The 15,549-nt window shown below is 42.7% G+C and overlaps 1 protein-coding gene across 1 annotated transcript in view; it reads right to left on the bottom strand.

Annotated features, from left to right (window-relative positions):
- The window catches only part of CSMD2 (CUB and Sushi multiple domains 2), a 432,839-nt gene that overhangs the window by 222,378 nt on the left and 194,912 nt on the right, over window positions 1-15,549 (bottom strand). Inside the window, exons 12-13 of the mRNA XM_011972538.1 lie at window positions 5,756-6,082; window positions 1,710-1,904 (exon numbers count right to left, since the gene is read on the bottom strand). Of these exons, the coding sequence (XP_011827928.1) occupies window positions 1,710-1,904; window positions 5,756-6,082 (522 nt within the window). The remainder of the gene's footprint in view (window positions 1-1,709; window positions 1,905-5,755; window positions 6,083-15,549) is intronic.

Raw genomic sequence — 15,549 nt, 5'->3', positions numbered from 1 at the left:
AAAATCAAGTTAATGCTGATCGTCAACACTTATTGAGTGCTACCTCTCACCAGGCACTGCTCCAAGAACTGCGCATGCTCAAGACAACTCTGCAAGGGGGTTCCCATTATCAACCTGCATTTTACAGTGGGGCAACTGAGGCACAGAGAGGTTAAGTCACTTCCCCAGGGTGGCTTGGATGATATGTTGCAGGGTGGAGACAGCAGGCAGTCTGGTGAGAGTTGGGGCTCTGGAGGCATTTCATTTATATGCTTCCCATTAGGGAGGCTCTAGCCTAGTTAAAAGGCCATTCATTCATTCATTCATTCGGTGATTCGTCAACCAGTACTGATTGAGCATCTACCAAGTGTCAAACAACACGCCAGCTGTGGGAATATGAGGCCGAGGAAGACTCCCTAACCTCATGGAGTGCACATGACAGTGAGGGCGCAGCTTATGAGGACTTACTTTATACCAGGACTGCCTACTTCATACACATCTGATAATTATCATTATCCCTCTTTTTTTTCCAGCTGGAATATGCAAAGGCTCAAGGGGGAAAAGTGAATTGCCAGGATCCCAGCCTGGGCCCCTCTCACTCAAATGCCCACCTGGACCCCTTGCCGCCTCCAGTGTTCTCGGTGGTCCTTCGTCTCCCACCCACCCATCTGTAAGCTCTGGGTAATACTCTCTCTCAGGCATACTCCCTTCTGCATTCTCCTGTCCTTCCTGTTCATAGCCACGATGCCCAGATTTGAGTTTAGGAATTGGGTAAGCCAAGAGGTCTCTTAAGTCTCTATCCTCTTTCTATTACATGAAATGTGAGGACGAAGGTTTCTGCCTCCTAAAAGGAGAGAATCACATCCTTCGTCTCCTTGGACACTGTCAGTTTCCCCAAGGGGCCCTTGGGATACTCACTATTCATCCATTATTCACAAATATTTATTAAGTACCTATTCTGTGCCAGCCACCATGGTTGGTACACAATGCTTGGCACACAAATTTGCCTGGTGCACAAATGCTTGGTACACCATGCTTGGTACATAAATTTAACCTGACTCCTGTCTCAAGAAGCTTTATCTGTATTTTAAATGTTTGTAGTTTGGTGGAACAGATGGCTGGTCTTGCAAATTGAGTCAAAAACTGTCTTGTGTGGCGAGGCAGGACTGAGGAGCTGCCATCATAAGCCGTGTGCTTGCTGCAAGCTATGTTTCTTCTGGCTGGTTGGCCCTGAGTCTCCTGGAGATTGACCACGAGGATATCAAGTCAGCATTTAACAGGGCACAAAGGCCAAGACTGGGAGATATCCCAGGGAATTGGGGAAAGTTAACATGTGGAGAGGGGAAGAGTGGTAGGCACCTTGAAAGACCCGAAAACTCGCAGTACCGCCAATGCTACTTCGGGCTGCTGGAGCTCCCCTGGGCAGGAGCTGGAAACAGGGCTCTTAACGGCCGTGATATTGAGAGAGTTCTCATTTGAAAGAAGAGGTGCTTTTGATGCCTGACGTCCAGAGCTCTTTCTCTAACCTCTGTTTATAATTTAAATTCCTGTGCACAGTGTCCTTATGAAGCCCCTGCTATTCCATCGTGAGGGTGAGAGAGTGGCCCTCAGTCCCAGGAGAAGAGCAAGGACAAATAAAGGAAGGAACCACCACGGCCTGGGCTTCTTGCTCCCCCTCCCCAGCCTCTCTGGCTGACAACAGCTGCTGCCCCCAGCCTGCAGGCACATACCTTCACACCGCAGCACAGCGCTGTTCCAGACCACACTGCCCTCCTTCAGGACACAGGTGATGGTCTCTGAGCCCTGAGTCCCAAGGAAGCCTTCATCACAGAGGAAGGAGATGGAGCTGCCCAGCTGGAGGCTGTCCCCAAACCGTTTGCCATTTACTGGAACGCCAGGATCCGGGCACTCATTGTGTCGGAAGGCTGTGTAGATGGAGTTCAAGGACAAGATCAGACACTGCTGGAGTAGAGAAGAATCCTCAAAGAAAACAAGCTTCCTTGGGATGGTAAACCCTAGAACTCCACCACCTCCCCAAGAACTTGCCACATTGGAGAGCTAGACATCCTAGGACCTGGTCATCAAGCAGGTGCTCATTAAACTTGATTTCCTGCCTTCCCGAACACCTAATCCCACCACTGCATTCTAATAGACATTTATAGATCAGGCAGTAAGCTAAGTGTTTCTGCTGTTAGCTCACTTACACCATATAATGATTCTATGAAGTGGATCTTGTTACCCTACTTTACAAATGAAGAAACTGAGGCTCAGTGTGGTTAATGAGCTGATCTGTCTCCTCAATGTCAAATCCATTCCACATTTCCCTAACTTCAGACAGTTATGGGATCATTTCTGCCTGAGGTGAGCCGGACTCTCAATCCTGTGATGCTAATAGACTCTAAGCATCATAAAGGAGGTGCCCTAGAATTAATCCTGTCTGAAGCTATTTCCTTTATTTCCTTGCCTATTGACAGGGCTGCCTCTTACTCTACCCAGGCAATTGATAATGCAAAGAGTGGAGAGAGGACAGAGTCAGAACGCTGCAGATTTAATCGTGCTTTGCCTCTTATTCGTTACATGGTCCTGGACAACTTATGCAATCCTGATGAGCCTTAGTTTCCTGACTGATAATATGGAGACCATCCTTCACCTGCAGGGTCATTCTGAGATAGAAATAAAATGAAAGTTGATGTGAATATGAGAGTGGCGAGTGTTTGGTGCAGCACGTGACAGATTGTAAGTGCTAATTGAAGATGAGTTCCCTTCCTTCTTCCCTCCTCTGCATGGGAAGATACTCTTTCCTGCTCGGTCTCTACCAAGCACGATCCCTGTCTTCCTCCAGCAGCGGTGCCACAGTTCTCTCACTAAATGTCTCTGAAGCCAGGCTCTATTTGCACCCCTATTGTTCTGAGGATGGCAACTTTCCAGTGGAGACCAGGATCTAAGGCTGCATGGGTATAGGCCACTTGAAAAAAATTTCTAGGCCTCTGAAATTCCCTAGTGATAGAAACACTTGCACATTCAGAAACAGCAGTGACCCTGGAGACTGTTGGATCTTGCTAGAGGCAAGAAGCCTGCAAACCTGACCCTTCCCATTGCAGATGGAGTCTCTGATGTGGAAATGACTGTGATGATCCCATGCAGGCCTTCAGCTAAGTGCCCAATACCCTTCCATTTGAACGCCTAGGTCAGCCCAGACTTGAGTCTCCCAACCTTTCTTTGTTGAAAACTATGACCATGAAGTCACCCTGACATTTAGAAATATGGCGTGGGAAAAAAAAAGTGATGCCTGGGGCCTAGAAGTCCAGGCATTTTTCTTTCAAAACCATCAGTCATACACATGCAGGCACAGATACACACACCCACATATGAACACACACACGCACGTACACACATACACACATAAATGCACAAAGCAGGAATATGGAGCTATTTCCAATATCTGGGAGCAAAAGCTCTGAGTCAAGGACCCACTTCTCCCTGTGTTCCTTTCCAGACCTCAGTTTTCTGGCATGTGAAAGGGGTAGATCTTGCTTTATGGAGCTTTTGCTGTGAGGCTTCCAGTGATGACTGCTGAGTGCTCAGCACCAGGTTCAGCCCATAGTAGGTGCTCAATAAATGGCAGCTACTGTCATCGTTGTTCATCATGTTCCATGTGGAAGAAGAATTAGCCTTGTTCCCAGGAGTTCTAGGGGTGGAGGTAGGATCACTGATCCTTGTTACAGGGACACAGATGTGCCTGCTAGCGATGGAGAGAGCTGTCTGAGGCGGCAAGCTCCCTGACACTGGGCAAATTCAAGTTCAGCCTCAGTGATCATCAGTCAGGATGTAGGAGGAGATTAAAGTCCTGTGGGAGAGACTACACTAATTCCCTGACACTTGGCCATAGATGATTGTTTCACTGACTGCATCCAGATTGCCTCAGAAGCCTACCAAAAATGTAGATTCTGGGGCCCCATTCCTTTAGTGATTCTAATTCAGCAGGTCTAGGATGCGACCCAGATTCTTAAAAATCATTTCTATCAATCCGTCCAACTGTCTATTTGTATAAATGCATGAAAACTATCTGATATCTGTAATAGCATCCATCAATTGTTAGCAAGGATCATTTCTGGCTAGGGGGGTTTTGGGTGGTGGTTAACATCTCTTCTTTGACCTGTCCCATTTTTTGAATATTTACATATTGGGTATGTATCATTTTTACAATGGTAGAGAAACCTTGGAAAGAAATATGAGTAAGACCTATCCTCAGATTAGTCTGCTGCTCTCAAGATGAAGCTCAGCCCCTGGGCCACCAGCTGCCTCCTCTCCCAAGTTCCCGCTCAGTTTCCACACCTGCTGCAAACCTAGAGTTCTCGGCCCTCACCATCCTGGATACGTGTGCTCCCCAGGATACCTCTTATCCCTGTTCTTCTCACTCCGCCAGGGCAAGAAAAAGCATTTACTCATTCATGGATCCCTCCATTCTGTAAACATTTGCTGATCCTTAGCACACACCAGGCCCTGAGCTGGGGCGAGGGATATAAAGATAAGGAATGCATCCTCGCCCCTTTCTAGTATGAAGCAGCATGGTCAGTGCTAGACTAGGAAGGTTAGGAAAGACAGAACTAGGCTCTCACCCTGCTTCTTCCTGCCCACAGGGGATGAAACAGGAATCCCCTGGAGGAGACATGCCCTGAGAAGGTTCATTGTGTCCTAAAGAAGAGTGGTGAGGGGAATGGAATGGGCTTTACCTGGCTGCGGATCCCAAATGGCCCACCAGGTAGCACCTAATGTCTTCATTCCAACTGGACTCCAGAGATAGGTGGAAAACAGAGGCAAGGCCTTTATGCCAAGGGTGGGAATGGGGGTTGGGAGATCAGTATGTGTTTGTGGGCATGGGGCACAGCTTGCACTGGGGACTTGCCCTTCATAAGCAGCCTCTGGGAAAGGATCTAGTTAATTGCTCAGATGGACCCACCTCCAGCCACACTTGACTGTCATCAGCCAAGTCCATTGGATTTATAGCTTCTTATGACCTGATAACCACTTCTTGCTATCTTTGGTGGCTTGCTATTTCTAGTCTCCAAGCTTCTGAACCCCCCCCCAACCCCCTCTGTAACCACGAGATACAGAAATAAAAATAATCACTGCAGAGTTTAGGTTGCTTCTAGGGAAGGGGCCCAGGATTGAAACTGGAGGTGGTAACTTTCAGATGATGGCCCTGAGAGGGGCTATGAGGAAAGTCCCTAAGAGTTATCCCCAATAAGTCTGGGAGTCCAACAGAAGTGTTGCTCCAAAGCTGTGATTCTGATTTGACTATGGGAATGGGAACTGGGCAAAGCAAAGTGAGCAGCCCTGCCAGGAACGCAGAGGTCAGCAGCAGGCGGGCATTCAGGGTTTTGGGAGAGCACCTCAGAGAGGGCATCAGGAACGAATGAGAATGATAGAGGCTTTCTTTCTCTTGGACTCTCCCTAGTTCTGGCTGGGTCTTGTAGGATGGGGAAGGTTGGGGCAAAAATGAGGTTCCAGGCTCCTTTTACATTATATATCACAACTATGGGAGATAAATGCCCTTCAGAGAGGGGCTTTCAGAAAAGAGCACCCTGCCTGGCAGCCAGTGCTTTATGCCCTTTCTTGGTCATGCTGGGAGCTCCATGCCTGGGCACTGCAGCCCTGCAATGCTCTGGGAACTACCCCATCCACATCCCCTCCTCCCTCCATGGGAACACCTTCAATCATCTTCGGAGGCAGACATTCAGAGGGAGGGCCAGCTGGTGACAGAGGGAGGACTCACTGGTAAAGGTGATGTTGAAGCCCCTCTTCCCTGTGGAGTGGTCAGTCTGGAACTCGAGACGGGCCACGTGGCCACTGCTTGTGATGGAGGAGGGAAGCTGGTTTCCTGAGAAGGTGCCCAGGACGGGTGCCTCGGCGGTGGCCCCATCCTTGATGACCAGGAAATCAAACTGAGGCTCCACGTCAATGTCGTTGAAGGCCAGGTGGATGCGGCTCTCAGGCCTGGCCAGGATGAGCCAGACGCAGTGGAGGTGGTTGCCGTAGTCTTCTGGGTAGTTGGGAGACAGGACAATCCCAGATGGGCTGGTGAAGTTGAAGAAGCAGGAGACTGCAAGAGAAGAGCAGTGGAGGTCACTAAGAGTCCCCAACATTCTGCCTAAGCCACTGAGGGCTGGCAGGGGGAACATCTTAGTCTAAAAAGCAATAGAAAGAAAGAGTGGCACAAGGGTTGGGCTGGACTGGCTGGGCTCTGAGCTCCAGGCGAGGAGACATGCTGGGCTCCATGCTGGACTTAGCAATGGACAGGGCCCCTTTGGCAAAAGGCAGACATGGCAGAACTGGTCTTCTCTTGGCCCCTCTCCCCTGGTCAGCACGCTCACCTAGGCAGTGTCCTCGTGCTTTGGGTCCCTTGGGTGGGACAAAGCCGTAACTCAAGCCTAAGTGTAGAGTCACAGTCCCTGACCTCTTTCAGCTGGGTTTGCAGCAGAAGGAAAGGACACTGCTTAATGACACAGCGATGCTAATTTTCCAGGCGGTAACCGGGTAGAGACAGTCCAGGACCATTTGTCTCCTTCAAACATTTTTGATGGGAAAATGATAGGTGTGCCATGGGATTCTGACAACCCCAAGATACCACACTATGCTGAAGAGATGCCAGGAGCACCATCTTTCAGAGATCAAAGCTTCTGAAGAAACTGGGGGAGGGAGGTGACAGCGTCCATTATGATCCCCATCCACGTCCTGTTCTCTCTCCCCTATTTCACCCTAAGGGTCCACCCTTCTAAAAACCCTTATTTTAAGCCATTTTCATGCCAACTACTAGCAGACCCTGGAATAAGAATAGGCAAAGAAAGTGCTATAAATGAGAAAACAAACAAATACTAACACAAAATTATAAAAGAAAATAATAAAATGGAAAAAAATTGCAATGCCTATCGCACAGGAAAAAATATCAATATTGAATTAGAATCTTTATCTAAGAACATCACCAAGATGAGTAAAGAGAGTGCTTAGAGGATTCATATGAAAGAAAATAGAATTAATATGACAACACAGTCCATTTCAATAGAAAAAATATACAATCCAGTATTGTTGAGGCTTCATGGAATCTCATACATGCATTTACTGCCAATTGCAGAGCAAAACTGATATGATCCTTTTTGAAGGGAGTATATAAGTTCTTAACCAGAGCCACAAAACTACTCAAAGACTGACTCAGTAATCTCTAGGAATTAATTCAAAAGAAAAAGAGCAACCTAGCCAAAGATGTTTACAATGACATAATTTTATTATAGAGGAAAAATGCGAACAAACTATATGTCAGCCCAATAATGTGAGGTAAATTATAGCCTTCAATGTGATGCAGTTTGAGTGCAATCATTAAAGTGATAAATATGACCCTGTAGAAAGAATGTTAAACATAATTTTAAATATCACAGTAGATCATAAAATTATATGCATGCTTTTGATTATAGCTATTAAATATTTGTTTATATATGGATAAAGACTGGACATGAGTCCCCAAATAAAAACTGTATCAGGGTCATAGGCATTCAAAATGAAACAACATTTAATTTTGCTGATTGCAAAAATGCTGTAGGTTCATTCTAAACATCTTTTAATATATACAAGTAAGAAGAAGGTAATTCCATATATGGATAAACATTTAAGTCCATTTATAACACTTATATAGATGTTTGGTGTTAATTAAATTGATATGTAAGTGAGTAAAATATTAGACTTACTAAATGTAATGATGCTAAGATGAAAAATAATAAAATCATGTTTGCCAAAGGGGGAAAAAAACATCAAACAAAAAAATTGGTGACTCCTTGTGATGAGTTTAGTCCTGATTCTCCCTGACTCTGCCCAGCTCCCCCTTTTTTTTCTGCATGAAGTATTTCTTTTCCAGTCTGCAGCTGTAAAAGCCCTCGTATGCAATTCAGCAAAGTAAGCCTAGTTCCTAAGACACATTCAGTCTCATCCCTGTAATCCACGTATATTTTAAGTATAGAAAGAATTCGAGCCAAGGGGAGAGAAGGACATGAAAAAGCTTTTAGGTAACGCAAGATCTAGTTAATGGCAATTATTATTATAGATTATTGAGGGTTTACTAAGAGTAGACACCATTCTAAGCACTTTCATCAATTAATCAATGTAACTGTCACTATAACGCTACGAGGTAGGTATTGTTATTAACCCCATTTAAAGATGAAGACACTGAGGCACACAGAGGTTAAGTAATGCAGGACCAGTAAATGGTAGCGCCAAGGCCAAATCAATGAGCCTGATTCTAGAGACCAAGTTCTTACTAACTCCCCAGTGCTGTCTCTCAGTATGATAATAACACTTCCCACTGGGCCTATGTGACTGTGGAGTCTTAGAAGGTGTTCCTCGAATCTGCTGAAGATTCATCTGTCAACTTGAAATATTACATTAGCACTGAATTGGGGGTCTCTAGGCTGGACATGGATGCCGCCACACAGCCATCTTATCTCCAGCTTTGTGGGAGTTCAGTTGGGAACATAATGCAAATAATGAGGGATCAAAACCGAAAGGCAAAGACCTTGAAGACAGAGGGGGCAAATCACAGGGCCTGCTGAGCAAGTCCAAGGCAGATGAAGACAAAGAAAGGTGCTACAGTTTCAGAGGGAAGATGGTCAGGGGTACTGTGAGTATGTGAGCAAATAAATTCGCTGCAGAGGAGTATTTAATTAATAAGGCCTGAGCCCCTCTCCCCCTCTCCATCACTTTATCAGTGTATTATTTTTTCTCTAGAACGTTTTTACCAGGATTGTCATGTTGCAAAGCTCCAGGGGCACCATTTTGGAATTTGAGCAGCTATATATGATAGCTCTGCTTATCATTCTCTAAAATTATCTTGTTTACATGTTTAGCTGTTGATGATCAGTCCCTCCCTCTCCCCAACGCATACACAGACCTTTCATGAGAGCAGAAATCTCATCTGATTCTGCTGACTCCCTAGTGGCTCCCACAATGCCTGGCACATCGTGGGTGCTCAACCAATATTTGCTGAATGAATCAATGAGTACCTAATGGTTGAAACCATTCTGAAAGAAGGTGACATGAACATGTGGCCTCATAACCCCATCCCACTCCAAACCTCAACCAACAGATTGACCAAAGTCTGTAAAAATATTAATAGATGGATACCTGTGTCAACTCTGGAAAACAGAAAAATACTGTGCTGTAATCCTTCATGTATTTATCTTAGACATAGTACAGATGTGCCCCGGAATAATTTACAGTGGAAAAGGGTATGAATGAGCCAAGCTGTTAAACAGCAGAGGCAACAGAAAGCTGCTCTTAAATATCAAAGGCCTCAAAAAAGTCCTATTTACATCCACTCAAAGACGTCTCCTATCCAACCTAGAGATGAATTTAAACAACAAACTCAAGTAGGATAAAGTTGTGGTTAACAAAAAGCATAAACAAAGACTGACAATGAGCAAATAAAGCAATATGGTGATGAATTTAAATAATTTCTGTAAACATAGTTATAAAATGAAATGCAACTGTAACAAATATTCCTTGAAACAGAAAATATAAGACATTATTCCTGCCTAACCTCAGGGTAGAATATTCCAGATTATACTGACACAAAGAGTAAAGTTGGAGCAAGGAGATATGCTAATTTGCTCGTCTTGCGAGAAATCCTGTTTTGTAGTTTCTGTAGTTAATTAGAGAAATATAGGTTGGAGCATGCTTTTAAAGATGTTAGGTGTAATTAGTAATAGAATATGAAATAGCTTATCTTCAAAATTACCAAAGGGGAAAAAGCAAAGCAGTCAGTTTAGGGAGGAAAAAAGAAATTCAAAGGAAACAACAAGGAAGCATGCGGTAGGGGGGTTGTAACATAAGATGCTTTAAAAAAGATAAAACATCATTTATGACAATAAATGTATACAGGTTAATCTCCTAGTAACACCATATAACCCTCTCTTTGGGACAAAACACACAGCTAAGAGACAGTGACTCTGAACACTCAAAAGTAAAGGAATAGGCCAAGATAGCTCAGGCTTTACATTAGAAGAGTGTTGTAATTTATCAATACAAGTCTTAAATATTCCTATTTAATTGGTGGACTGGGCTCAGGGCATCACCGATTTTAAAAAGTTCCCCAGGTGACCCCAAATTGCAGTCAGGGTTTGAGAACTACTGGTGGAGGCAAATGTGAACAACAGAAAAGGAATTTTAATATTAATATCAGATCCTTGGATATTATATTACACCTGACTCTTGGATGATCCTTTTCTTATGCCAAGAGTTTTCTGGACAGCTACCAAGAGACATTTCTTATTATACCTGGAAGGAGACAGGGCTGATAAACTGACACTCTTAGAACAAGAATGTGGCCTTATAAAGCTGTCTTCCATCTCAAGAGAGTACTCAGACCTGTTACCACAAGGGCAGGAAGAGGAAGTGTGCATTGTTCTACAAAGATCTAATCTTTGTTGCTCTGGAAAATTATGTATGCATGTTGTATTGTAATATTTCTGTAAGAGAATAGGACGAGCCTGCTTCTCAGTGTCTCAAATGAGGGATTTTAAAAAAAGTTGTAATTGGATCTCATCACTATCAATCACCCAGGTTAAAAGAGGGAGATCAGGTACCTTCCTCCTTCAGAGTAGTGACCAGGCTGTGCTCATGGATCTTGACCTTGACTAAACTTTTAAGTTAGAAGCTTCAGATTGTTGACAAATAATAAAGGTGGGAAACTTATTAACAAGTAGATGTGTAATTACTGTGCATAATGTTAGGTTATTTTTAACATGAGCTTGAGTAGAAAATAAAAGGGGCTTGTTGAAGACCCCTCTTTTATTGTGTTTTTCTTTTGGTGGTGTCACCAAACAAAGAGAGTTTTCAATAGTCCTGATAGAGACCTAAAATAAAAACCAAATATCATATTTAAAACATGGATAATGAGTCCATTCCGAAATAAAGATATGACAGTTATAATACTTTATTCTCAAAGCATGAAAAGAGACAAAATAAAATACACTAACCTGAAATCAAGATCAAGACAAAAAGGATCTGAAAATATTATGAGTGTGTATATTATATGAAACTGTGTAGTCTTCAAACAAGGAATGCAACCTTCTTTACAGGTGCCCATGGACTATTACAAAATTGACCTTACACTAGGCTATAAGAAAATCCCCATAAATTCTACCACAATACAAAAACTGTTGGGCCACATTTTCTGTTCACAGTACAGATAAACTAGACATCAATAAGAAAAGAACAAGGAAAAATCCATAATCACTTTAAAATTCTTAAAACTCTTTCCAAATAAGTTCCTGAGTTCAATGAGGAAACAAAGCTGTCAATACAGACTTCTTATAATGATGATGATACTAGACCAAAGCTGTAGTAAGGAGAAAATTCATAGCTTTATTCATGATTAAACAATAAAGAAATAAAATAAGTGCAATTAGTGTTTATACTTAAAAAGTTGCCAAAAGACTAACTAAACATGATTAAGAAGAGAAGAGATAATAAACTTAGAAAAGATGAAAACAGAAAAAAAATTGGCTTCTGAAGAGATCATTACAAATTTCTGATTGGTCTGCTCAATAAGTAGAAATAGAAAAGATAAATGTACATAGAGATAGGAGGCTATAATAACACTAAGGTGATAATCCAACTATAAAAGAATACTAAACATAACATATGAAATACAGATATGATGGAGAATTTCCTAGAGAAATTTGAATTACAAAAATTAGCATGAAGGGAAAAACATGAGGAAACTGGAAAATACTCAGTGGGTAGGTAGTTTCATGGCCAGTGCTTCAAAACTGTAAACAAACTTGTAACAGCTATGCTATTTAAATTGATTTTGATATACTACTCCCATAACAATGATATGTATGATACATACACAATCATATCCACCAACACAATGACACACCTACAGTATAAAAAATCCTTCATGCAAAGTGCTAGAAAATCAAATTCAGCCCTACAACAATGAGCCAACATGACCAATATAACAAAAACAACAAAACTGTACTGATAGGCAGAAAAATATTTTTTTAATGGAGAGACAAACTATGTTCCTGGGTGAAAAATTCATATTACTAAGATGAAAAGTGTCCTAAATCATGGTACAAATTTAACACAATTCCAGGCAAGATCTTTTTTTTTCTGGAACTTAAAACCATTGCAAGATACATCCGTTGGTAAACAGGTGAAAACAGCCAAGCTCTCCTTGAGACAGATAAGGAATAATAGCATATAAGGTGCTAGTTGGCATTCTGAGAGCTTCCTGTATCTTAACTCATTAACTCTCACAGCAACCCTCTGAGATGGGTACTATTATTAACTTACTTCACAGAGACAGACACTGAGTCCAAATGTTAAATTAACCTGCCCATAGTCATACAATCACTGTAGATGATAGAGCCGGGAAGATGAACCAGTCAGGCCAGTACCAGAGCCCAAGCTCTCAACCATGACACCTACTTCCTCCCAGTGGAGGAAGAGCTTGCCAACCCAGATATTAAATACTAAAACATATTATAAAGCTGTAATAATATAATTTATACCATATTGACTTCAAAAGAGAGATCAACAGAGCTGTAAAAGAAAGTCCAGAAAAGGAAATAAAGATACATGATGAAGGGGGCTTTTCAGATTAGCAGAGAGAGGGTTGATTGATCAATGCGTGATGCTAGAACAAATGGCTAGCCAGTTACTGACAAGATTAGATCCACACTTCATTCCATGTACTAGAGAAGTCCTAGAAGAAAATATAAGGAATATTTGTACAATGTTGGAGGTAAGGAAAGACTTTATTATTATTACACTAAAATTAGAAATTGTAAGGGAAATGTTAAACTACAGAAATGGAAGGTCTTAGATTTCAAAAATCACCATAAACAAAAGCTGAATAATGAGAGACGAATGGAGAGAAAATATGTGCAAGTTACTACATTTAAATATTTACTATGCTTCATTGATAAAGAATTGGAATTTGATAGAAAGATGTACACTCAACTTAGAAATATTGGCCAAGGAAGTTAAGAGGCAACCAACAAAGAATAAATAAAGAGGTGAGAAATTGGCTAATAAAGAGGTGAGAAAACATATAATGTTATTAGAAAACAAAAACTTAAAACAACAGAGCTATTGAGTTGGCAAAACAAAAAAAGATGGCGTGGAACTTTTTGAGAGAAAGGAGACAAGCTGGCAGGGCAGATAGGGACCAAGCAGTCAAGAGGTAGGAGGAAACACAGGAGAGTGGCGTCATACAGACAAAGAAAGAGGGTTTCCAGAAGGAGGAAGGGCCATCTGTTTTGACAGCCTGCTGAGTGCCATGTATCATCTTGGCTGAAAATGATCCACTGGGTTTCAGTAACACGAGACTCATTGGTGAGTTTGGTGAGAGCAATTTCAGAGATGTAGTGGACTCAGAAGTCAGAATGGAGGGGGGTAACAGGGTACTGGGAGGTGAGAAATGAACATAGCAAGGGTACATGGACATCCTGCTACAGAAGTTTGGGTATGAAAGAGACTTAGAGAACCTGCAAGGAGATGAGGGTGTGAAGAAAGATGCTTTTTATTTATTATTATTACTGAGACAGAGTCTCACTTTGTTGCCATGCTGGAGTGCAGTGGCACAATCTTGGCTCACTGTAACTTCCGCCTCCTGGGTTCAAGCGATTCTCCTGTCTCAGCCTCCTGAGTAGCTGGGACTACAGGTGTGTGCTACCACGTCCAGCTAATTTTTTGTGTGTGTGTGTATTTTTAGTAGAGATGGGGTTTCACCATGTTGGCCAGGATGGTCTTGATCTTTTGACCTTGTGATCTGCCTGCCTTGGCCTCCCAAAGTGCTGGGATTACAGGCCTGAGCCACTGCGCCCAGCCAATATGTTTTTTTGTTTTTGTTTTTGTTTTTAGATGAGAGCATCCTGAGAAAATTTCAATGTTGATGGAATGCAACTTGCAGAAGGAAAGTGGCTGAAGAGTTAGCAGAAGGAGGAAGAATATGAAGCATAAGGTTCTTGAAAAGGTGAAAGGTGAGGAAGAATTTATAGCTAAATGTATTAAACAGTGGATTGCAACCCATTATTAGCTGGTCATAAATTTCATGTTAAGAAACAAAACAAAAAACAACAACAAAAAATATAGTTTGGTTTTTTGTCTCCTCCAAATCTCAGGTTGAAATGTAATCCCCAATGTTCGAGGTGGGGCCTGGTGGGACTCATGGGGGCAGATCCCTCTTGAATGGCTTAGTGCCATCCCCTTGGTGATAAATGAATTTCTGTGCTGGTAGTTCACATGAAATCTGGTTTCTTAAGAGTGTGGTGCCCCCACCCTACCTTGCTCCCCCTTTCACCATATGATATACTGACTTCCTTTTGCCTTCTACCATGACTGTAAGCCTCCTGAGACCCTCACCAGGAGCTGAGCAGATGTTGGTGCCATGCCTGTACAGCCTGCAGAACCATGAGCCAAATCAAACCTCTTTTCTTTATAAATTACCTAGCCTCAAGTATTTATAGAAATACAAGAAACGGCTAACACAGAAAATTGGTACAAAGGGTGTGGGAAGATACCTGATGATGTGGAAGCAGCTTTGGAACTGGGTAACAAGGATAGATTGAAAGAGTTTGAAGGTCTCAGAAGAAGACAAGAAAATGAGGGAAAGTTTGTGATGTCTTAGAGACTGTTTAAATGGTTGTCACCAAAATGCTGATAGAAATATGGACAGTGAAGACCAGGCTAACAGGTCTCAGATGGAAAGGAGAAACTTATTGGGAATTGGTATAAAGGTCACCCTTGCTACTCTCTAGCAAACAACCTGGCTGCATTAAGTCCATATCCTAGGGCTTTTTGCAAGTTTGAACTTAAGAGTGATGACCTAGGGTATCTGATGGAAAAAATTTCTAAGCAGTGAAGCATTCAAGAATTAGCATGGCGCCAGGTGCGGTGGCTCAAGCCTGTAATCCCAGCAGTTTGGGAGGCAGAGATGGGCGGATCACGAGGTCAGGAGATTGAGACCATCCTGGCTAACCCGGTGAAACCCTGTCTCTACTAAAAAAATACAAAAAACTAGCCAGGCGAGGTGGCGGGCACCTGTAGTCCCAGCTACTTGGGAGGCTGAGGCAGGAGAATGGCGTGAACCCGGGAGGCAGAGCTTGCAGTGAGCTGAGATCCGGCCACTGCACTCCAGCCTGGGTGACAGAGTGAGACTCCGTCTAAAAAAAAAAAAAAGAATTAGCATTGTTGCTTCTAACAGCCCATGATCAGACACAGGAGCAAAGGGATGACTTAAAGTTGGAACTTATATTTGGAAGAGAAGAAAAACATAAAAATTTGGAAAATTTGCAGCCTGGCCCTGTGGTAAAGAAAGAATCTAAGCAGTCTGTAAAGCAACCACTTGCTAGAGAGATTAGCATTACTGAAAGGGAGCCACGTGCTAATGTCCATGACAATGGAAAAAAGGCCTTGAAGGCATTTCAGAAATCTTTGCAGCAACCTCTCCCATCATAGGCCCAGAGGCCCAGGAGGAAAGAATGATTTCCGACACTAGGCCTAGGGCACCGC

This window comes from Mandrillus leucophaeus, unplaced genomic scaffold, assembly GCF_000951045.1.
Source record: "Mandrillus leucophaeus isolate KB7577 unplaced genomic scaffold, Mleu.le_1.0 Scaffold1297, whole genome shotgun sequence".
NCBI lineage: Eukaryota > Metazoa > Chordata > Mammalia > Primates > Cercopithecidae > Mandrillus > Mandrillus leucophaeus.
The sequence above is the reverse complement of the archived record's forward strand: the minus strand, read 5'-3'. Positions and strand labels throughout refer to the sequence as shown.